Source organism: Vidua macroura, unplaced genomic scaffold (genome assembly GCF_024509145.1).
Source record: "Vidua macroura isolate BioBank_ID:100142 unplaced genomic scaffold, ASM2450914v1 whyUn_scaffold_150, whole genome shotgun sequence".
In the NCBI taxonomy this organism is placed as follows: domain Eukaryota; kingdom Metazoa; phylum Chordata; class Aves; order Passeriformes; family Viduidae; genus Vidua; species Vidua macroura.
In genome coordinates, this window is record NW_026530555.1 from 136,301 (window position 1) to 158,409 (window position 22,109).

Genomic DNA, 22,109 nt, shown 5'->3' on the forward strand with positions numbered 1-22,109 from the left:
TTGGGATGGGGTGGGGGCTGCGGGCGGGGGGCGGCGGCGGCCGCGCGTCCTGTGCGGTCCCGGCTGGAAACTTTGATGCGGGGCTGAGTCAGGGGCGGCGGCGGCGGCACCTGCGGGAGCCCCCGCGCGTGGGGGGCCCACCCGCGGCGGTGGGGGGGGGGACGACAGCGGGGGGGGGGTCCCTCTGCTTCCCCCGTATCCCCGAAATCCCCCCCCCAAAACGCCGCACCGACCCCGCAAAGCGAACCCCGCCGCGTTCACACCTGGGCAACCCCACGCGTGCTTCCCCCCCCCCCCCCCGCCGCGGGCCCGCCGCCCCCACGCGTGTCCCAGGGGGGGCGCGGCCGCCGCGGGCGGGCAGGTGCGCCGGGGCCGTTTGCGGTTTGAGGCGCGGCCGCAGCTGCCCGTGGCCCGGGGCCACGCGGGTGGACGCGCCCGGTCCCGTGGGGTGTGGGGCGTGTGGGGCGCGCGGGGGTGCGGGGCAGGGGATCCACCCGCGGACCCCCCCCCCCCCCCACGCACCGCGGAATCGCCCCCGAGACCTCCCCACGGGGGTCGCCCGGTCGCCGTCCCCCCCACCACGCGTGTCCGCGGCCGGCACTTACGTGTCATGGCGGGACGCGGGGGTCCTTCCGCGGGGTCCCCACGGGGCTCGGCGGGGGCCGGACCCACGCGGGAGCGCGGGGGGCGCGGGCGGGGGGCGGCGGGGGTCGCACTCGGCCCCGCCGGCGCCCACGGGCGCGCTCGAGGCCCCGCTCCCACGGGAGGGTCGCGCCGGCGGTGTCGCGGCAGGGTCACCGGCGGCGGCGGCGCGGCGCGGGGGGACACGCGCTCACCCACGCGGCGTGACCCGCTCACGGCCGCTCCCACGCGCCGCGACACGCCGCCGCCGCGGCCGCGCCGCCTCTGCCACACTCGCGGTCACACCGCCGCCGCTCTCCGTGGCACTCTCCCACGGCCACGCTGCCACTCGCCGTGTCCCCGCTGCCACCGGCGCGCTCGTGGGGACGGACGGGACGGGACACGCGCTCCCGCTGCCACCCGCGCTGCCACTCGCCGGGACGGTCCCCACGCGCCGGGAGGGTCCCCACGCGCCGGGACGGTCCCCACGCGCCGTGACACGCTCCCACTCCCACTCTCTCTCCCTCTCTCTCTCTCTCGCGCCCCCCCCCTCACACTTTGTCCCCTCCCCGCCGCGTCCCCCCCGTCACGGCCGCGTCCCCGGCGCCACCCGCGTGGGGCGTGTGTGGGGGGACCCTGGCGTGGGAGCGGCCGGGCCGAGTGTCCGCGTGTCCGGGTGTCCCCGCGTGACGCCCGGCGCGCCGCCCGCCCCCTTTATACCCCGCGGGAGCCGCCGCCGCGGCCGCCGCCGATGACACATCCTGAGTCACGGCTTTTCCATTCAGCAACGGCCCGGGGGGAGCGAAACCCCCCACGGCGGCCCCCGGACACGCGCGACCCCCCCGGGACCCCCCCCGGACGGCGAGGGACCCCCGCGCACCGGCTGCGGCGGCGCGGAGCGGCGGGGGGGGCGGGGGGGCGGCGGTGACCGGGGCCGGTGCCGCGGGGTCGGGGACCGGAGAGGGGCACCGGGGGCGCACCTGGGGCGGGGGGGCCGGGGCTCACCTGGAGCGGCGCCGAACCCGCACCGGGGGTACCGGGAGCGGAACCGAACCCGCACCGGGGGGTACCGGGAGCGGAACCGAACCCGCACCGGCGGTACCGGGAGCAGCACCGAACCCGCACCGCGGGTACCGGGAGCGGAACCGAACCCGCACCGGGAGTACCGGGAGCGAGGGGGGCACCGGGACCGATCCCGAACCTGGAGCAAGCCGCACCTGGACCTGTCCCGCACCGGGACCGGGAGTACCGGGAGCGGGGTCACACCTGGACCGGGGAGTCCCGGCATCGGCCCCGAACCTGGCCCGGGCCGTACGGGGAACGGCCCGGGTGGTACCGGGAGCGGCGCCGCACCTGGACCGGGTCATCCCGGAGCCGGTCCCGAGAGGGGATCGGCCCCGCCTCCGGAACCGGCACCGGAGCCCGAATCCGCACCGGTACCGCGGGGGTCCCGGAGCCGTCCGGACCGCGCCGCTCCCGGCACCGGGGGGGACCCCGCGCTCCCGCACCTGAGCCGGGGCCGCACCTGCACCAGGTTGGACCGGACCGGGCCGGCACCGGGGGCACCCCGGCCCCGCACCGCGTCCCCCCCCCGCCGCTCCCCCTCGCGCGTGGCCGTGGGGACCCCCCCGGGCCCCCCCCGCTCTGACTCAGCCCCCCCCCCCCCGGGATGTCTCACCGCGCCCCCCCCCCCCGGTTCGCCCCACGCGCGTCAGCACCGGGACCCCCCGTGGGGGGCGGGGGGAGACAAAACGGGGGGGGGAGGGGCGGTCCCGGGGGGCGTGGCCGCGGCGCGGGGGGCGGGGCGGGCACGGGGACACCCCCCGAGCGCGGGGACACCCCCCGAGCCTGGCGACACCCCCGAGCCTGGCGACACGCCGCGCGTGGGGAGGGGTCGCGGGGGGGTCCCGGTGCCGTCCCCGCGGTCCGGGAAGCGCCCGGGGGGGATCTGGGGGGGGTTAAAGGGGGCGGGGGGGCCCCGCTGGCGTCAGCGGAAACCCCGGGCGGCCGCAGGGCCCCCCCGGCCCCCCCCCCGGCCCCGCCGCGCTGCGTCAGCACCGGGACCCCCCCGGACCCCCGTCCCGCCCCCAATTCCCGGGAAAACGCCCCCTGGAAAAGGGGAGCCCCCCCCGCGCTGTCCCGCGGGGCCCCCCCCGGGAGCGCCGGGGCGGCTTTGGGGGCCGGGGGGGGGACAATCGGTGGCCACCGCGGTCGCCCCGGGTGGCCCCGGGGGGGGGGGGCCGGGCCGGGCCGTGCGTCAGGCGGTGACGCGGGGCAGGATGTGGGGGGCGGGGGGGACACGGGGGGGACACGGGGGGGACACCGGGGGGGTGGCAGCGTCCCCAGCATCGCTGGCGAGGCCGGGAGGGGGGACACGGGGGACAGCGGCGGTGGCAGCGCTGGGGGGTGGCACTGCCGGTGTCATTGATAATGTCACTGTCACTGTGCCACTGTGTCACTGTGCCACTGTGCCACCGTCACCGCCACTGTCGCTGTCACTGTGTCACTGTCACTGTGCCACTGTCTCTGTCACTGTCACTGTGCCACCGTCACCACCACTGTCGCTGTCACTGTGTCACTGTCACTGCCACTGCCACTGTCACTGTGTCACTGTGTCACTGTGTCACTGTGCCACTGTGCCACTGTGCCACCGTCACCGCCACTGTCACTGTCACTGTGTCACTGTCACTGCCACTGTCACTGTGTCACTGTCACTGTCAGTGTCACTGTGTCACTGTCACTGTCAGTGTCGCTGTCACTGTGTCACTGTGTCACTGTGTCACTGTGCCACTGTGCCACCGTCACCACCACTGTCGCTGTCACTGTCACTGCCACTGTCACTGTGTCACTGCCACTGTGTCACTGTCGCTGTCACTGTCGCTGTCACTGTTGCTGTCACTGCCACTGTGTCACTGTCGCTGTCACTGTGTCACTGTCGCTGTCACTGTCGCTGTCCCCGCCACTGTCACTGCCACTGTCACTGTCACTGTCGCTGTCACTGTCGCTGTCACTGTCGCTGTCACTGTCGCTGTCGCTGTCACTGCCACTGTCACTGCCACTGTCACTGTCACTGTCGCTGTCACTGTCGCTGTCGCTGTCACTGTCGCTGTCACTGTCGCTGTCACTGTCGCTGCCACTGTCACTGTCACTGTCACTGTCGCTGTCACTGTCGCTGTCACCGCCGCTGTCACCGCCGCTGTCACCGGCGTGTCCTGACCGGGACGCGCCAGGTGCCACCGTCCCTGTCACCACCGCGTCCCGCACGCACGGGCGAGGTGGCGCTGTCACCGCCGTGTCCCTGACGCTGTCACCGCCTCCGGGGGCTCCACGGGCACTCTGAGGGCTTTGGGACGGATTTTTTGGGGGTCCGGAGGGAACCTGGGGGGTCCGGGCAGGGGTTTGGGGCCGCTTTTGGGGCTCCGGGGGAGGTCTGGGGACAGTTTGGGGGTCTTCTGGGGAGCTTGGGGTCAATTTTGGGGCTCGCGGAGTCGGGATTGGGGCCGCTCTTGGGGCGCTGGGGGAGTTTTGGGGCCAGTTTGGGGGTTTTGGGGGGGGATTGAGGGCTGTTTTGCGGCTCCAGGGGTTGAGGAAGGGCTGGGCTGGGGTCTCAGGAGGTTTTGATGCCGGTTTGAGGCGTTTTCTGAGGGTTGAGGTCGATTTTGGGGCTCCAGGGCTCGGTTTTGGGGAGATTTTGGGTTTTTTTGGTGGGGGGGGGCTTTAGGACCGCGGCGGAGCCGTTTGGAGGGGGCGTGGCTACGGCGAGGGGGGTGTGACCCTGATGAGGAGGCGTGGCTTTAAGGCATGGTTTATTTAAATACGCTTCTGGGGGGGTGTGACCAAAAGACACGCGCTCTGATTGGCCGATCCTGTTCCCGCCCAAAACCCGTGGGCCCCGCCCCCCCCTCCTTCCCTTGTTCTGATTGGCTTGCGCCCGTCAAGGCGGGAAAAGCTCGGCCAATCAGTGTGCAGCGTGGGGCAGAGGGGGCGGGGCCTGGCTCTGAGGGAGGGGGATCTGCGGGGGGGTCGTGAGGGGCTGGGGTCGCCCTGAGGGGTCTGGGGTCACCCTGAGGGGTCTGGGGTCACCCTGAGGGGACATGGAGGGGTCTGGGGTCACCCTGAGTGGTCTGGGGTCACCCTGAGGGGACATGGAGGTGTCTGGGGTCGCCCTGAGGGGTCTGGGGTCACCCTGAGGGGACATGGAGGGGTCTGGGGTCGCCCTGAGGGGACATGGAGGGGTCTGGGGTCACCCTGAGGGGTCTGGGGTCACCCGGGGGGGGACATGGAAGGGTCTGGGGTCACCCTGAGGGGTCTGGGGTCACCCTGAGGGGACATGGAGGGGTCTGGGGTCACCCTGAGGGGTTCATGAGGGGTCTGGGGTCCCTCTGGGGGGTCTGGGGTCACCCTGAGGGGACATGGAGGGGTCTGGGGTCACCCCGAGGGGTTCATGAGGGGTCTGGGGTCCCTCTGGGGGGGTCTGGGGTCACCCCGCGTGGCCGTGAGGGGGTCTGGGCTCTCTGTTGTGGCTCTGGGGGTTCCGAGCACCCCTTGGGTGGGTCTGGGGTCACCCTTGTGGCCTTGGGGGGGGGGGGGCTCAGCGCCCCCCCCCCCCCACTTTCCCCAGCCCCAGGTGAGTCCCGGGGGTCCCGCGACCCCCCAGTTTGGGGGGAGGGGCTCCCCTTCCCCTCCCCCCCCACCCCCCCGGTGCCGGCGGCTCCGGCCCGTCCCTCCCCCCGCCCTTCCCGGCCCCCCCACCCCGATTTCCTGGCCCGGCTCGGCCCTTCCTGCCCCCCCCGGGAAACCGGGGATTGGGGAGTTCTCCGGGAATTCGGGAATTCGGCACCGCAGAGGCCGCGGGGAGCCGGCACCGGGGTAAGGGGCGGCTTTTGGGGGGCCCTGGGGGGGGAAAGGGTGGGAAAAAGGGGGTCTGGGGGGGGATAAAGGGTGGAAAAAAGGGGGGGAAAGGGCGGAAAAGGGAGGGTCGGAGGGTCCCGGGTGGAGTCTGGGGGATCCTGAAGGGGAAAAAAAAAAGATTTTATTGGGGAAAAAAGGGTGGAAAGGGGGGGTTTGGGGGGTCCCAGGAGGGGTTTGAGGAGTCCTGGAGGAAAAACCGGGTGGGAAAAGGGGGTTCTGGGAGGGTGAAAGTTGGAATTTGCGGGTTCGGGGGGCTGGAATGTGGGGTCGCCCCTTCTCTCTGCCCACGTCGCCCAGACGATGCTTCCCGAGGAGCGCAAGGAGGGCTCGCCCCGCTTCGGGAAGCTCCATTTCCCCGTGGGGCTCTGGATCAACTCCCCCAAAAAACGCCTGGCCAAGATGAGCCGCCGCTGGCCCAGCGCCGGCTCCGTCCGGTGCGACCCCAAAATCCCCCGAATCCCCCCAGATCCCTCCCTGGATCCACCTGCTCGGGGTTTTTCCTTCCCTTTTCCCCCGTTTTTTCCTCCCATTCCCCCCCAACCACCCCTTTCCCCACTCAGATCCACCTGTTTGGGTTTTTTCCACCATTTCCCCTCCCTTTAATCCCATTTCCCCCCGTTTTTTTCCCTTTTAATCTCATTTATCCCCATTTGCCCCCCTTAATTCCATTTCCCCCCACCTTATCCTATTTCCCCCCATTTTTCCCCCCTTAATCCCGTTTTCCCCCATTTCCCTCCACCTTTAATTCAATTCCCGTTGTTTTTCCCCCCTTTAATCCCATTCCCCCCCTAAATCCCATTTCCCCCCTATTTTTCCCCATTTTCCTCCCCTTTAATCCCATTTCCCCCCATTTTTCCCCTCTTTAATTCCCCTCTTTATCCCATTTTCCCCCATCCCCCCCCTTCAACCCCATTTCCCCCCCGTTTTTCCCCCTTAATTCCATTTTTCGCCCGTTTCCCCCCTTTTTCCCCCCCCACTAAATCCTGCTTCCCCCCATTCCCCCCTTTAACTTCATTTCCCCTTCCTTTAACCCCATTTCCCCCCCCTTTAACCCCATTTCTCCCCCTTTTAACCCCATTTCCCCCCCTTAACCCCATTTCCCCCCCCCTTTAACCCCATTTGCTCCCCCTTTAACCCCATTTCCCCCCCTTTAACCCCATTTCCCCCTCCTTTAACCCCATTTCCCCCCGTTTTTCCCCCCTGAACCCCCTTTCTCCCGCCCCAGCTCCACCTCCTCGGACACCCCCAGCCGCGCCAGCGACCCCTCGGACCCCCGCCCGGCCGCCGCCGCCGCCGCCAAAGCCAAGCCGCCCCGCCACAAGCGCCTGTCCCACCTCTTCCACCGCGCCACCGGCGCCACCGGCACCGCCAGCGCCGCCAGCGCCGCCAGCGCCAGCCGCTGGGCCAGCGAGAAGAAGCTGGCCGAGCTCCGCGAGCCCTCGGGCGACCTGCTGGGCCCGGCGGGCGGCGCGGCCGCGGGCCCGCAGCAGCCGCCGTGCATCCTCAAGATCTTCGGCGGGGGCCATCTCCCGAGGGGCCAACTACAAGAGCGTGCTGGCCACGCCGCGCTCCAGCGCTCGCCAGCTCGTCCGCGAGGCGCTGGAGCGCTACGGGCTCAATCCCGACGACTTCGGGCAATTCGCCCTCTGCGACGTCGTGGGGCGGCCCGGCGGCGGCGGCGGCGGCGCGGGGGGCGGGTGGCAGGGCGAGCACCTGCGCGAGGTGGGCGACTGGGAGCGGCCGCTGGTGCTGCAGGAGCTCTGGAAGCCCAAGGCGGGGTGGTCGCGGCGCTTCGAGATCCGCCGCAGGCAGGACCTGGAGAGGGCGGGGGACGGCGACGACGGGGACAGCGCCGGTGAGTGGCGACGGGGCCCAGAGGGGTGGTGGCCACCCTGGAGCGGCACTGGACACCAAATCCCCTCTACTCCCCCCAAATCCCCTCTAACCCCCCCAAATCCCCTCTAAACCCCCCAAATAATTAAGCGGGGTCCTGTCCTCGTCGTGTCCCCGTTACTGTCACCCCCGAATGTCCCCTGGGGTGGGGGGGGAAGTCCCCCTCTTAGCCCCCCAAGCCCCCTCCCCACGTTCCCGCGGTGTCCCCCTCCCGGACGCCGCCGACGTCCCCGTTCCTGTCCCTTTGTCCCCCTCCCCCTTTCCCAGGGCTGCCCCCCCAGCCCCGCCGCCTGCACCGGAACCGCTCCCGGGCGGCCTCGGGGGGTCCCGCGCCCCCGGCCCGCGACCCCCGGGACCCCCGGGACCCCCCCCCCGCCATGCGCCGCAGCATCAGCGACATGAACCTGAGCACACGGCGGCGACAGCGCAAAGCCCTGAGCCTGGCGGGGGGCGACGCCGCCGCCGGGACCCCCCCGCGGGACCCCCGGGAGCCTCGGGGACGCCCCCGGACACCGGGACCCCCCCCGGGGACGGGGGTCCCAGCCTGGAGCTGCTGTCGCAGTGCCTGATCCAGCCCCCCCAGGACCGCCCCTATTTCCTGCTGCTGCAGGGTTACAGCAAGGAGGTGAGAAAAACCAGAAACCCCCCCAAAAGTGACCCCCCCCGGCCCTTCCGAATGAGCCCCCAATCCTAGCGAAACCACCCCAAAAACGCTCCAAAAAAAAAACCCTCCCCTTTCTTCCTGACCTCTCCCCCCACCCATAAAAGTCCCTTTGGTGGAATCAGGAATGCTGGAACCAGGAAATCAGTAAATCTTTTTCTGATTTTACACCCTGGAAAAACCCTGCCAGGGGCTTCCTTTTCCCACCACCCCAAAAAAACCCCAACCAGAAAATCTTTCCCGGCCCCTCAAATTGTCCCATTTTCGTTGCTCCCTCCCAATCCCCTTCTCTACCCCTCAAACCCCCTTTTTCACCCCAAACTCCCCCCCTGAGCCCTTTTCTCCCCCCCCAGGACTTCGTCCTTTACGTCATGACCCGTCCCCAGCACATCTTCGGCCGCCCCGAGCGCCGGGGGGGCCCCGACAAGCCGGGGGGGTGCCCCGAAACCCCCCCGCCCACCCCCGAAGCCCCCGACGCCCCCCAAAAATCGGATTCGGGGCCGTTTTCGGTGGTCGACACCTTCCTGAGCGCCCCCGACATCCTCCCCCGCCACTGCCTCGTGCAGGCCGCCCCCGGGGGAGGGGGCGACCCCGGCGGGGACCCCCCCTCCGCCACCGTGCGGCCTTTTCGGGGCGCCCCCGCCACCCTCAACGGGTCCCCGCTGCTCCGCCGGGCGCCCCTAAACCCCGGCGACCTTTTGGGGCTGGGGGAGCACGTCCTGCTGCTCTACAAGGACCCCCGGATCGGGGAGGGGGCCAGACCGCCGTGGGTGCCGCCCCCCCGCGCGTCCCTGGGGATTTTGGGGGTCCTGGGGTGCGCGGGGTGCGGGAGGAGCCCCGGGAGCGGCGGGACGTGCTCAGGGAGGCTCTGGAGAGCCCGAGAGCCGAGCTCCGCTACCGGCCCCAGGACGAGGGCACGCTGCTCAGGGACATCCTGAGCGCCGACCTGGGCGGGGGTCCCGGCGGGGATTCGGGGGAGGGGTCCCCGGGGGGGGGATCCCGGCGAGGATCTGGGGGCTCTGGCCCCCGCCTTCCTCCTGGGGCTGTGCCTGGACCACGCGGCCCGCGAGTTCCCGGCGGGACATTTCCCGGAGCTGCTGGGCAGGGTGGCCGGGATGCTGCGGGAGACGGTCTGGGTGAGCGCGGGGACACCGGGGGGACATCGGGGACACCGGGGGGACATCGGGGGGAATTGGGGGATATGGGGGGAAATTGGGCAGAATTGGGGGATACTGGGGGGATACAGGCAGAGTGGCCGGGATGCTGCGGGAGACGGTCTGGGTGAGCGCGGGGACACCGGGGGACATCGGGGGGATACTGGGGACACCGGGGGACATCGGGGAGACATCGGGGGGACAGGGGGAGTTGGGGGAAATTGGGGGATACTGGGGGGATACTGGGGGGATGTGGGCAGAGTGGCCGGGGTGCTGCAGGAGATGGTTTGGTGAGCGCAGGGACGCTGTGGGGACATCGAGGACATTTGGGGCACGTTGGGGACGTTGTGGGGGCGTTGGGGATGTCGGGGGGATTGGGGGGAATAGCGGGAAATGGGGGATATGGGGGGAGGTGGAGGGACTGAACTGGGAGGGATACTGGGAGTATACTGGGGCCATACTGGGGCCATACTGGGCTGTACTGGGGCACTGAGGGGGTCCTTCGGTCTCTCCCGGCAGGAGAAGATCAAGGAAATCGGCGACCGGCAGCCGGAGAGGTGAGAGACCCCCAAAACCACCCCAAAACCTCCTCCCAGAGACCCCCAAAACTCCTCCGGGACCCCTCCCAACTTTCGGGGTCCCCCCCAGCCCCCCGGACGGGGACCCCCCCCCCGCGCTGGACCTGGCCGCGGTCAGCTCGGACCTGCGGCCGCTGCTGCTCTGGCTGGCCAACGCCGTGGAGCTGCTGAACCTGGCCCAGGGCCACCTGCAGGGCCTGGAGCGAGAGCTGGACATCGAAGGTGGCGCCGGGAGCGACTGGGAGGGACTGGGAGGGACTGGGAGGGACTGGGAGGGACTGGGAGTCAATGGAAGAGATTTGGGGTGGACTGGGATGGACTGGGAGGAACTGGGAGGGACTGGGAGGGACTGGAGGGACTGGGAGTCAATGGAAGAGATTTGGGTGGACTGGGATGGACTGGGATGGACTGGGAGGAACTGGGACGGATTGGGATGAACTGGGACGGACTGGGACGGACTGGGAGGGACTGGGACGGACTGGGACGGACTGGGAGTCAATGGAAGAGATTTGGGGTGGACTGGGATGGACTGGGACGGATTGGGAGGGACTGGGACGGACTGGGAGGAACTGGAGGGCTCTTGGGGCGGCTCCGGGACAGCTCTGCAGCCACACCAGGGCGTTTTGGGGCCCTACTGGGATTTTTGTGGGTGGAATTTGGGGGCTGATCCCGGGTTTTGGGGTTTATCCCGGGTTTTGGGGGCTGATGCCGGTTTTGGGGTGAATCCCCGGGATTTAGGGCCGTGCCCGGAGCTGGAGCGGGACCTGGAGAGCTGTGACGAGGCCCTGGGGGTGCTGGACGAGGTCATCATGTCCACGTTCCAGCAGAGCGTCTACTACCTGACCAAGGTGACCCCAAAACCCCGCAGGGCACCCCGAAATTCACCTGGAGAACCCCGAAATTCACCCGGGCTGCACCCCCCAAAAACCCCCAAACAGCCCCAAATCCCCTCTAACCCCCCCAAACCCCCCAAACCTCCACAAAGCCACTCAGCGACCCCTCAAACCCCTCTGAGACCCCTCAAATCCTTCCCAAACCACCCCAAATCCCCCTGAAGCCTCCCAAATCCCCTTCAAACACCCCAAATCCCCTCTAAACCCCCAAATCTCCCCCAAATCCCCCCAAATCCCCTCTGTAACCCTTAAGTCCCCCCCAAATCCCCTCTGTGACCCCAAATCCCCCCTAAACCCCCCAAATCCCCTCTGTGACCCCTTTTCCCCCCTCCCCAGACCCTGTACTCAGCCCTGCCCGCCCTGCTGGACACCAAATCCCCCCTAAACCCCCCAAATCCCCTCTAAATCCCCCAAATCGCCCCTGGAACCCCCAAATCCCCCCCAAATCCCCTCTGTGACCCCAAATCCCCCCTCCCCAGACCCTGTACTCGCCCTGCCCGCCCTGCTGGACACCAACCCGTTCGTGGGGCCGGGGGAGCCGCGGGCGGGGCCGGACCTGGGGGGGGTCCCCGAGGGGCTGCGGCCGCCGCTGGCCGTGTTCGGGGCCGTGCTGGGGCTCACCCGCGAGTGCCGCCTGCACCCCGACCTGGCGTCCCAGACCTTCGGCTACCTGTTCTTCTTCTCCAACGCCTCGCTCTTCAACACCCTCATGGAGAAAGGTGCGGGGCCTGGGGGGGTCTGGGGGGGTTTAAAGTGGGGTTTGGGGGGTTTAAAGGGGGATTTGGGGCAGGATATGGGGGTTTAGAGGGGATTTGGGGGTCTAAAGGGGGGTTTGGGGTCTAAAGGGGGGTTTGGGGGGTTTAAGGGGGGTTTGGGGCAGCATATGGGGGTTTAGAGGGGATTTGGGGAGGATTTGGGAGTTTGGGGTGTTTAGAGGGGATATAGGGGGAATTTGGGGGTTGTAGAGGGGATTGGGAGAATTTGGGGGGCTTAGGGGGGGTTTAGAGGGGATTTGGGGCAGGATATGGGGGTTTAGAGAGGATTGGTGGGATTTGGGGGGCTTAGAGGGGATTTGGAGGTTTTGAGGGGGTTTGGGGGCTTTGGGGGTTTTAGAGGGGATATAGAGGGGATTTGGGGGGGCGTAGAGGGGATTTGGGGGTTTTGGGGGGGTTTGAGGGGTTTAAAGGGGTGTTTGGGAGGGGATTTGGGGGCTTAGAAGGGATTTGGGGGGAATTTGGGGGGGCGTTTGGGGGGATTTGGGGGGGATTGGGGAGTTTAAAGGGGGATTTGTGTGTGTTTGGAGGGGATTTGGGGTTTTAATGAGGAATTTGGGGGGATTTTGGGCAGGATTTGGAAGTTTAATGGGAGGTTTGGGGGGAATTGGGGGTTTTGGGGGGGGGGTTGGGGTGGCTCTGAGGGTCCCTGGGGGGGGTCACTGCCAGGATTGGATTTTGGGGGACCCCGGGGGGTCCCAGCCCCGCTCCCTCCCCTCCCCCCCCATTTCCTGCCTTTGTTCCCGGGCGGGAACTGCCGGAAGCGGCAACATCCGCGGGCCAGAGAGAGTCCCGAAAAACCCCCAAATCACCCCAAAACCATCCCCAAATCACCCCAAAATGACCCCAAAACCATCCCCAAAATCACCGCAAAATCACCCTAAAAACCATCCCCAAAATCACCCCAAAATCACCCCAAAACCATCCCCAAAATCATCCCCAAAACCATCCCCAAAATCACCGCAAAACCATCCCCAAAGTCACCCCAAAAACATCCCCAAAATCACCCTAAATCACCCCAAAATAATCCCCCCAAATCAATCAAAAATCACCCCCCCAAAAAACCTCAAAGTTAAAAATATCTGAAAAAAAACCCGTAAAAAATTCGAAAAATATCCGAAAAATATCTGAAAAAAACCTGCAAAAACTCTGTAAAAAATTCGAAAAATATTTTTTAAAAATCCTAAAAAAAATTCTGTAAAAAATCTGTAAAAAATTCGAAAAATATTTTTAAAAAATCAAAAAAAAATCTGTAAAACCTCTGTAAGAGGCTGTGCGAGGCTGTGCAAGGCTGGAGCCCGCCCCGTCCCCGTCCCCGTCCCCGTCCCGCAGGCAGCGCGGGGCCCTTCTTCCAGTGGTGGGTGGGCGTGCGGCTCCGCACCAACCTGGACCTGGTGCTGGACGGGCTCGGCGCCCTCGCCTCGGCGACATCGCCGGGGACTTCTTCCGCAAGCTCTCGGCCACCGCCAACCTGCTGAGCACGCCCCGCGGCTGCCTGGAGCAGGTGGGCGCACCTGGGCACGCACCTGGGGGCATTGGGGACACACCTGGGCACATGAGGACAGCTGGGCACACACCTGGGACACCTGGGCACACACCTGGGCACAGCTGGGGGCATTGGGGACACACCTGGGCCACCTGGGGACACCTGGGGACACCCGGGACACACCTGGGACACCTGGACACACACCTGGGGACACACCTGGGCACACACCTGGGTGCACCCGGGGCACCTGGGGGCACACCTGGGACATCTAGGGACACACCTGGGCACACCTGTGGGCACCTGGGAACATCAGGGACACCCCTGGGGAGACGTGGGGCACCTGGGCACACCTGGAGGATACCTGGTGTCACTGGGGACACACCTGGGAGGATACCTGGGGCACACCTGGGCACACCTGGGGAGGGCAGAGCGCCCGGCAGGGCCGTGCGGGCCGGGTCCCCGCCGTGTCCCCACTGTCCCCCCGTGTCCCCAAGGCCACCTGGGCGCGGCTCCGCGCCGAGTTCCCGGCGCTGTCGCCGGCGCAGCTGCACCACGTCCTGCGGCACTACCGGCTGGGCCGGGGCCGCGCCGCGCCGCCCGCGTGGAGCCCCGGCCCCGAGGAGAGCGCGGCCGCGGCCACAGGTGTGTCCCCTACCTGTGTCACCTGTGTCACCTGTGTCACCCCCCTGTCACCTGTGTCACCTGTGTCACCCCCCTGTCACCTGTGTCACCTGTGTCACCCCCTGTGTCACCTCCCTGCCACCTGTGTCACCTGTGTCACCCCCTGTGTCACCCCCTGCATGGAGCCCCGGCCCCGAGGAGAGCGCCGCTGCGGCCACAGGTGTGTCCCCTACCTGCCACCTGTGTCACCTACCTGTGTCACCTGTGTCACCTGTGTCACCCCCTGTGTCACCCCCTGTGTCACCTCCCTGTCACCTGTGTCACCCCCTGTGTCACCCCCTGTGTCACCCCCTGTGTCACCCCCTGCATGGAGCCCCGGCCCCGAGGAGAGCGCCGCTGCGGCCACAGGTGTGTCCCCTACCTGCCACCTCTGTCACCTACCTGTGTCACCTGTGTCACCTACCTGTGTCACCCCGTGTCACCTCCTGTGTCACCCCTGTCACCCCCCGTGTGGAGCCCCGGCCCCGAGGAGAGCGTGGCTGCGGCCACAGGTGTGTCCCCTCCCTGTGTCACCTGTGTCACCTACCTGTGACCCCCTGTGTCACCTGTGTCACCTGTGTCACCCCCTGTGTCACCCCCCTGTGTCACCCCCCGCATGGAGCCCCAGCCCCGAGGAGAGCGCCGCCGCGGCCACAGGTGTGTCCCCTACCTGCCACCTGTGTCACCTCCCTGTGACCCCCTGTGTCACCCCTCTGCTCTCCCTGTCACCTCCCCTGACCCCCCATTGTGTCCCCAATCCCCCCAATGTCCCCTCAGTGTCCCCTCAATGTCCCGGCTGTCCCCAATGTCCCCAGTCCCCCTGGCTGTCCCCAATCCCCTCAGTGTCCCCAATGTCCCCAGTGTCCCCCCAGGTGACATCTTCGAGAGTTTCTCCGAGCACCCCCAATGTCCCCAATCTCCCTGGCTGTCCCCACTGTCCCCAATGTCCCCCCCAATGTCCCCCCAATGTCCCCGCTGTCCCCAGTGTCCCCCCAGTGTCCCCAATGTCCCCCCAATGTCCCCAATGTCCCCCCAGTGTCCCCAATGTCCCCCCAATGTCCCCCCAGGTGACATCTTCGAGAGTTTCTCCGAGCACCCCCAATGTCCCCAATGTCCCCAATGTCCCCAATGTCCCCCCAATGTCCCCCCAGGTGACATCTTCGAGAGTTTCTCCGAGCACCCCCAATGTCCCCAATGTCCCCGCTGTCCCCAATGTCCCCCCAATGTCCCCAATGTCCCCCCAATGTCCCCCCAGGTGACATCTTCGAGAGTTTCTCCGAGCACCCCCCGCTGCTGCTGCCCACCGCGGTTTCCGCCTGGGCCCGGGGGTGGCGCTGGGCCCGGGGGGGCTCCTGCGCCCCCTCCTCAGGATGCGCCGCCGCCTCTGGGAGCTCGAGGGGGGGGCGCCGACCCCTGAGACCCCCCCGGGACCCCCCAAACCCCCCCCGGAACCGCCCCCCGATTCCCGGGGACCCCTCCCCCCCCAAAATCCCCCCCGGGGGTGAGGGGGGTCCCCGGTGGTGGGGAGGGGTCTCCGTGTGTGACCCCTGCCCCAAATAAAGGTGTGATGGCGACATCGGCGTCCTGGGGGGTCCTGGGGGGATTTTGGGGGGGTCCTGGGGAGGTTTTGGGGGTCCTGAGGGGGATTTTGGGGGGTCCCGGGGGGTCCTGGGAGGATTTTGGGGGATCCTTGGGGAGTTTTGGGAGTCCTGGGGGATTTTGGGGGGTCCCGGGGGGGTTTCCGTGTCAGGACCCCCGCCCCCAAATTCCCTCCGACCCCTCCCCAAATCACCCGGGGCCCGGGGGGGGGTCACGACTCCTTTATTGGGGGGGGTCCTGCTCCCCCCGGGGCTCCGCGCGCCGGAAGCAGAACCTGGGGGCGGAGCCAGAACGGGGCGGGGCTTAGCCCGACAAGCCACGCCTCAAATGGGCGCGGTCCCGTGAGTGGGCGTGGCTTCTTCCCCTACGCCCCAAAATCCTCCCTGGGACCCCCCCCAAAAATCCCCCGGGACCCCCCAAATCCCCCAGAGACCCCCAAAATTCCCCCTGGACCACCCAGAGACCCCCAGAATCCCTCAAAATACCCTCGGGACCCCCCAGAATTCGCCCAGGACCCCCAAAATCCCCTCGAGACCCCCCAAATCCACCCAAGACCCCCCCAAAATTCCCCCAGGAGCCCCAAAATTCACCCTGGACCACCAAAGTCCCCCAAAAATCCCGCCAAAATCCCCCAGAATCCCCCCCCCAAAATGCCCTCGGGATCCCCCCAAAATCCCCGGGGACCCCCAGAATCCCCCCCGGCCTCACCAAGCGATGCCCGCGGCCACCAGCGCTGTCGCGATAGTCGTGACGACGATGGCGGCGATCGCGGCCGGGGGGGAGCCCCCGGGGGGGGCGCGGGGGGGGGGCGGGGCCTCGCCGGGGACCCTCGGGCGGGGCAGAACTGCGGGGGGAGGGGCGGCGGTAATTTGGGGAGGGGGCTGGGGGGGAGGGGGATTTTGGGGGGGTCCTGGAGGGATTTTGGGGGTCCCGGAGGGATTTGGGGGGGGTCTCGAGGCGATTTGGAAGGGGTCGCGGGGGGATTTTTGGGGATATTTCGGGGATGTTTTGGGGATATTTTGGGGATTTTTAGGGGATAATTTCGGGAGTATTTTGGGGGTATCTCATGGATATTTCGGAGATATTTCGGGGATATTTCAGGGATATTTTGGGGATGTTTTGGGGATATTTCAGACATATTTCGGGAATATTTTGAGGGTATCTCAGGGATATTTCGGGGATATTTCGAGATGTTTAGGGGATATTTCGGGGATGTTTTGGGGATGTTTCAGAGGTGTTTCGAGGATATTTTAGGGGTATCTCAGGGATATTTCGGTGATATTTTGGGAATATTTTGGGGGTATCTCATGGATATTTAGGGGATATTTTGGGGATATTTCGGGATATTTTGGGGATATTTCGGGGATGTTTCGGGGATATTTTGGGTGTATCTCAGGGATATTTCAGGGATGTTTTGGGAATATTTTGGGGTATCTCATGGATATTTAGGGGATATTTTGGGGATGTTTCGGGGATATTTCGGGGACGTTTCGGGCGCTCACCGGTGACGTTGAAGCTGAGCTGCGAGCCCACCTGCCCGGCGGGGCCCCGCATCAGGCACCGGTAGCGCCCGCCCGCCGCCGCCGCCGCCTCCTTCCACACCAGCACCGGGTCGGGGCCGCTCCGCAGGAGCCGCTCCGCGGGCGGGGGGCGCGAGGGGGGCTCCGCGGCCGCCCCCCGACTTTGGGGAGGGGGCTCGGGGGGCTCCGGACCCGCCCCGGCCGCTGCCAGGCCCTGGAAGGGTTTGGGGGGGGGGGGGGGGGAGAAAAAGCGGGGTCGTTCTGGGGATTTTTTTTGGGGGTCGGGAGGGGTCCCGGCCGGAATTTGGGGAGGGGGCTGGCGGTACCCGGTAGAAGCTGTAGGTCTTGGCGCCGTGGGACGCCCCGTGCCAGGGCAGGGCGCAGTCCAGCACCAGGTCCTGCCCCTCCTCCACCCACAGCTGCCGCTCTGGGGGGGGGGGAAGGGGCTGAGACCCCTCCCCAAATCCCCCCCCGAGCCGCCCCCACCCCCGGGTTAACCCCCGGCATCCCCCTCCCCAATTGAGGAGCTCCGGGACGCCCAAAAATTGCCCTTCTGGGATCTCTCCCGAGCTGAAATAGCCCCCAGAAATCCCCCTGAGAACCCCCAAAAATCCCCTGGAGCCCCCCAAAAATCCCCCGAGAACCCCCAAAAATCCCCGCGAGACCCCCAAAAATCCCCCGAGAACCCCCAAAAATCCCCGCGAGACCCCCAAAAATCCCCCCGAGAACCCCCAAAAATCCCCCGAGAACCCCCAAAAATCCCCCCGAGAACCCCCAAAATCCCCTGGAGCCCCCCACAAATCCCCCCGAGAACCCCCAAACTCCTCCCGAGCCCACAAAGCCCCCCAGGACCCCCCTCCAAATCCTTCCGAGGATCTCTTGGGACCCCCAAAACCCCCCAGGACCCCCCAGGACCCCCCAAACCCACCCAAAACCCCCCGGGGCCCCCCAAAACCCCCTTACCCCCGCAGTCCACCCCCCTGTTGCAGGCGAAGTGGGTGAGGTTGCAGAAGATGCACTCGATCCACAGCACCTCCATCCGCCCTGGGGGGGGGGGATTTTGGGGTCACCCGGGGGGGTCCGGACCCCCAAAATCCCCCCCAAATCCGCCCCAACCCCCCGACCCCGCTTACCGCATTTATTGGGGCAATAAACTGCAAAAAATAAAGGGGAAAATGGGGTTAAAAAGGGGGATTTTGGGGGGTGGGATTGGGCTTTGGAGGGGGGGGTCCCAGATGAGTTTGGGGGGTCCCAGAGGGGATTTGGGGGCTCTGAGTGGGTTTGGGGGGTCCTGGGGGGAGTTTGGGGGGTCCCAGGGGGGACTTTTGAGGATTCCCGGGGGCCTTTTGGGGGGATTTTTTTGGGGGGTTCCAAGGGCGAATTTCGGGAGGGATTTTGGGGGTCCCGGGGGGGGATTTTGGGGGGTCCCGGGTGGGTTTTGGGGGGTCCCGGAGCCCACCCTGGCTCTGGAAGCGCCTCATGAGCCGCTCGAAGTCCTCCTTGATCTCGCGCATGGCCCAGAGCAGCTCCTGGTAGATCTGCTTGTCTGCGCGAGGAATTTGGGGCGTTTTGGGGCGTTTTGGGGGTCTTGAGGATTGGGGGAGGGGTCCCCCGAGGCCACCCCCCCCCCCCCGCCGCTGGGATCAGGAATTAACGCCCCAATTAACGGCACTGGGGTCTGGGCTTAATGAGACCAAAAAAAAATCCCGAAAAGTGAGATTAAAAAAAAAAAAAAATCACCAAAATCCCAGTAAGTGACCCGAAAAATCCCAAATTTGGGGTCGCTTGGGAGGTTTTTGAGTGACCCGATAAACCCGCAATTAAGCCCATTAAGTTCCAGAATTAAGGACCCAATTAAACCCCAATAAAAACCCAAATAACCCCCAATAAATCCCAAAAATGACACAAATTAATGCCTAATAAATGACTCAATTAAACCCAATAAAAACCCAAATAACCCCCCCTAAAAACCCAATGAAACCCCAATAAATCCCCCCCAAATTACCCAATTAAACCCCAATACGTGACCCAATTAACCCCAATTAACTCCAGGGGGTGCCGGGGGGGTTTTGGGGTGGAATTTTTTGGGGTCCCCCCGGTTTTGGGGTCACCTCGGATGTCCTGGGCCATGACCCGGGCCAGCGTCCGGCGGAAATTGACCGAGGCTTCGTCCAGGGTGGCCTGGTCTGGGGGGGCCGGGGGGGTTACGGGGGGCCCCTGGGGTGGGGGGAGCCCCAGGACCCCCCAGACCCCCCCAAATTCCCCAAATCCCCCAAATCTCCGCCCCAAATTCCCGCCCCAGCCCCCTCTTTCCCCCCCCCTCGGTTTTTGGGGTGAATTTGGGGGCCCCAGGGAGGGTCTGGGGGTTTTTAGGGTGGTTTTGGGGGGTTCGGGAGGGGATTTGGGGAGGTCTGGGGGACGGAATTCGGGAGGATTTGGGGAGGCTTTTGGGGGTCCCGGGGAGGTTTTTGTGGTCCCAGGAGGGCGGGGTGGATTTGGGGTCCCGGGGCGGATTTGGGTTCCCAGGATGGATTTGGGGTCTCAGGGGAGATTTGGGTTCCTGGGATGGATTTGTGTTCCCAGATTGGATTTGGGGTCCGGGGGTGGATTTGGGGTCCTGGGGCGGATTTGGGGTCCCAGATTGGATTGGGGGTCCCGGGGCAGATTTGGGGTCCCAGATTGGATTGGGGGTCCCGGGGCCGATCTATCCCCCCGGGCCGGGGTCTCACTCACCGATGACCCCCATGAAGCTCCGGGGTCCCGGGATGGATTTGAGGTCCCAGATTGGATTTGGGGTCTCAGGATGGATTTGGGGTCCCGGGGCGGATTTGGGGTCCCAGGATGGATTTGTGTTCCAGATTGGATTTGGGGTCCCGGGGCCGATTTGGGGTCACAGGATGGATTGGGGGGTCCCAGATTGGATTTGGGGTCTCAGGATGGATTTGGGGGTCCCGGGGCGGATTTGGGGTCCCGGGGCCGATCTATCCCCCCCGGGCAGGGGTCTCACTCACCGATGACCCCCATGAAGCTCCGGGGGTCCCGGGTGGGATTTGTGTTCCCAGATTGGATTTGGGGTCCCGGGGCGGATTTGGGGTCCCGGGGCGGATTTGGGGTCCCAGAGCAGATCCAACCCCCCCGGGCCGGGGTCTCACTCACCGATGACCCCCATGAAGCTCCGGGGGTCCCGAGTGGGATTTGGGGTCCCGGGTGGGATTGGGGGTCCCGGGGCCGATCTATCCCCCGGGCAGGGGTCTCACTCACCGATGACCCCCATGAAGCTCCGGGGGTCCCGGGATGGATTTGGGGTCCCAGATTGGATTTGTGGTCCCGGGGAGGATTTGGGGTCCCAGATTGGATTTGTGTTCCCAGATTGGATTTGGGGTCCCAGGATGGACTTGGGGTCCCAGATTGGATTTGGGGTCCCAGATTGGATTGGGGGGTCCGGGGCCGATCTATCCCCCGGGCAGGGGTCTCACTCACCGACGACCCCCATGAAGCTCAGGGGGGTCCCGGGTGGGATTTGGGGTCCCGGGGCGGATTTGGGGGTCCCGGGTGGGATTTGGGGTCCCGGGGCCGATTTGGGGTCCCGGGGCCGATCTATCCCCCCGGGCAGGGGTCTCACTCACCGATGACCCCCATGAAGCTCCGGGGGTCCCGGGATGGATTTGGGGTCCCAGATTGGATTTGGGGTCCCGGGGCAGATTTGGGATCCCGGGTGGGATTTGGGGTCCCGGGGCCGATCTATCCCCCCGGGCCGGGGTCTCACTCACCGATGACCCCCATGAAGCTCCGGGGGGTCCCGGGGCAGCCGGGCCAGCCCCAGCACGCCCCGCAGCACCAGCGTGCCGAGGCGGCCGCGCCCGGCGGGCTCGTGGGGCATCGCCCGCTGCAGGAAGGGCCCGAGCAGCTCCCCCAGCGCCGCGCCCGCCGCGGGGTCGCACAGCACGCAGCCCCCGGCCCGCCCCGGGACCCCCCCCGGGAGCCCCCCGAGGCACAGAGCCCCGAGCAGCGCCGGGAGCAGCGCCCGCAGCATCGCGCACCGCGCGGGAGCGGGGCTTTGGGGAGAATTCGGGGGGGTTTGGGGGTCGGTAACGGCGGGGAACGGCCGGTAACGGCGGGAGCGGGGCTTTGGGGAGAATTCGGGGGGTTTTGGGGCCGGTAACGGCGGGGAACGGCCGGTAACGGCGGGTGGGGGGCTTTGGGAGAATTCGGGGGGGGATTGGGGCCGGTAAGGGCGGGTGGGGGGCTTTGGGGAGAATTCGGGGGGTTTTGGGGCCGGTAACGGCGGGGAACGGCCGGTAACGGCGGGTGGGGGGCTTTGGGGAGAATTCGGGGGGTTTTGGGGCCGGTAAGGGCGGGAGCGGGGCTTTGGGGAGAATTCGGGCGGTTTTGGGGCCGGTAACGGCGGGTGGGGGCTTTGGGGAGAATTCGGGGGGTTTTGGGGCCGGTAAGGGCGGGAGCGGGGCTTTGGGGAGAATTCGGGCGGTTTTGGGGCCGGTAACGGCGGGGAACGGCCGGTAACGGCAGGAGCGGGGCTCTGGGGGGGGTTTGGGGGGAATTCGTGGGGTTTTGGGGTCGGTAACGGCGGGGGGGGGCGGGCCGGGGGCTCCTGGGGGCTTTGGGGCTATGGGGGGGTCCTGGGGGGGCTTTTGGGGGGGATGGAGGGGGTTTTGGGCAGGGTTTTGGGGGTCTTGAGGGGGTTTTGGAGGGGTGAGGGGGATTTTGGGGGGTTTCGGGGGGTTTAGGGGGGGTATGGAGGGGTCCTGGGTCTTTGGGGGGGTTTTGGGGGGAATTCGGGCGGTTTCGGGGCCGGTAACGGCCGGGGAGGGGCCGGTAACGGCGGGGGTGGGGATAGGGGGTCCCGGGGTTTTTTGGGGGGGGGTTTAGGGGGTTTTGGGTCGCTAACGGCCGGAGAAACCCCAAAAACGGATATTTTGGGGTGAACAAGGGAGATTTTGGGGGTTTGGGGGTGCGGGAGGGGATTTGGGGCCGGGGGAGGATTTTGGGGGCGCAGGGGGGTTTGAGGGGTGTGGGAAGGGGATTTGGGGGAGTTTTGGGGTGGGTAGCGGTCGGGGAAACGCCGGTGAGGGCGAATTTGGGGCGAATTTCGGAGATTTTGGGGCTCCGGGACGGGCTCGGGATCGGACCCTTCCGGCAACGGAGATTTTGGGGAGTAGCGGCGGGTTTTGGGTTTTGGAGGGTTTGGGGCAGGTCTGGGGGGTTTAAGGCGGGTTTCGGGCGGATTTTGAGCGGATTTTGGGCGAATTTCGGGGATTTTTGGGGTCGATCCCGGCGCCCCTCACGCTAAGCCCCGCCCCCCTCGGCCTGTGATTGGCCGGAGCTCAGCGGCGCGTCCCGAT

The 22,109-nt window shown here is 66.7% G+C and overlaps 3 protein-coding genes across 5 annotated transcripts; 2 read left to right on the forward strand and 1 right to left on the reverse strand.

The window, feature by feature from the left end:
- The first annotated feature begins 5 nt into the window (after positions 1 to 5).
- On the forward strand, positions 6 to 2,889 carry LOC128802714 (basic proline-rich protein-like). The gene is made up of 3 exons (XM_053969266.1): positions 6 to 1,307; positions 1,407 to 2,350; positions 2,613 to 2,889. The coding sequence occupies exons 1-3, from the start codon at positions 6 to 8 to the stop codon at positions 2,887 to 2,889; spliced, it is 2,523 nt and encodes an 840-aa protein (XP_053825241.1).
- A 2,250-nt stretch (positions 2,890 to 5,139) lies between these two features.
- On the forward strand, positions 5,140 to 15,204 carry RASIP1 (Ras interacting protein 1). The gene is given in 16 exon segments (XM_053969288.1): positions 5,140 to 5,490; positions 5,830 to 5,966; positions 6,758 to 7,055; positions 7,057 to 7,387; positions 7,693 to 7,790; positions 7,793 to 8,050; positions 8,440 to 9,222; positions 9,760 to 9,797; positions 9,889 to 10,040; positions 10,557 to 10,666; positions 11,191 to 11,200; positions 11,203 to 11,430; positions 12,817 to 12,900; positions 12,903 to 12,988; positions 13,465 to 13,612; positions 14,886 to 15,204. Coding segments are annotated over 15 exon segments (3,063 nt in total). The 5' UTR covers positions 5,140 to 5,490; positions 5,830 to 5,832; the 3' UTR covers positions 15,191 to 15,204.
- A 231-nt stretch (positions 15,205 to 15,435) lies between these two features.
- Positions 15,436 to 20,606, reverse strand: IZUMO1 (izumo sperm-oocyte fusion 1). 3 transcript variants are annotated; one of them, XM_053969284.1, is made up of 9 exons: positions 20,520 to 20,606; positions 18,861 to 18,935; positions 18,209 to 18,295; positions 17,883 to 17,903; positions 17,713 to 17,793; positions 17,076 to 17,176; positions 16,732 to 16,963; positions 15,938 to 16,073; positions 15,436 to 15,503 (listed from the first exon to the last, which is right to left on the reverse strand). In XM_053969284.1, exons 1-9 carry the CDS (start codon positions 20,530 to 20,532, stop codon positions 15,452 to 15,454), a joined length of 798 nt encoding a protein of 265 aa, XP_053825259.1. In that variant the 5' UTR covers positions 20,533 to 20,606; the 3' UTR covers positions 15,436 to 15,451. The 3 variants fall into 3 exon arrangements, with proteins under 3 accessions (XP_053825259.1, XP_053825261.1, XP_053825260.1); XM_053969286.1 differs by lacking the exon at positions 20,520 to 20,606 and adding an exon at positions 19,761 to 19,878; XM_053969285.1 differs by lacking the exon at positions 20,520 to 20,606 and adding an exon at positions 19,483 to 19,557.
- Between the last annotated feature and the right edge of the window lie 1,503 nt (positions 20,607 to 22,109).

What these genes read in the sequence shown, in the direction of transcription:
- LOC128802714 (XM_053969266.1), top strand. Translation starts at nt 6, where the DNA reads ATGGGGTGGGGGCTGCGGGCGGGGGGCGGCGGCGGCCGCGCGTCCTGT. An exon ending in GCGTGTCCGGGTGTCCCCGC is followed by an intron (nt 1,308 to 1,406) that starts GTGACGCCCGGC and finishes TTTTCCATTCAG; the next exon opens with CAACGGCCCGGGGGGAGCGA. An exon ending in CGTCAGCACCGGGACCCCCC is followed by an intron (nt 2,351 to 2,612) that starts GTGGGGGGCGGG and finishes CGCTGGCGTCAG; the next exon opens with CGGAAACCCCGGGCGGCCGC.
- IZUMO1 (XM_053969284.1), bottom strand. An exon ending in GAGGCGCTTCCAGAGCCAGG is followed by an intron (nt 17,904 to 18,208) that starts GTGGGCTCCGGG and finishes TATTTTTTGCAG; the next exon opens with TTTATTGCCCCAATAAATGC. An exon ending in GCTCAGCTTCAACGTCACCG is followed by an intron (nt 16,074 to 16,731) that starts GTGAGCGCCCGA and finishes CTCCCCCCGCAG; the next exon opens with TTCTGCCCCGCCCGAGGGTC.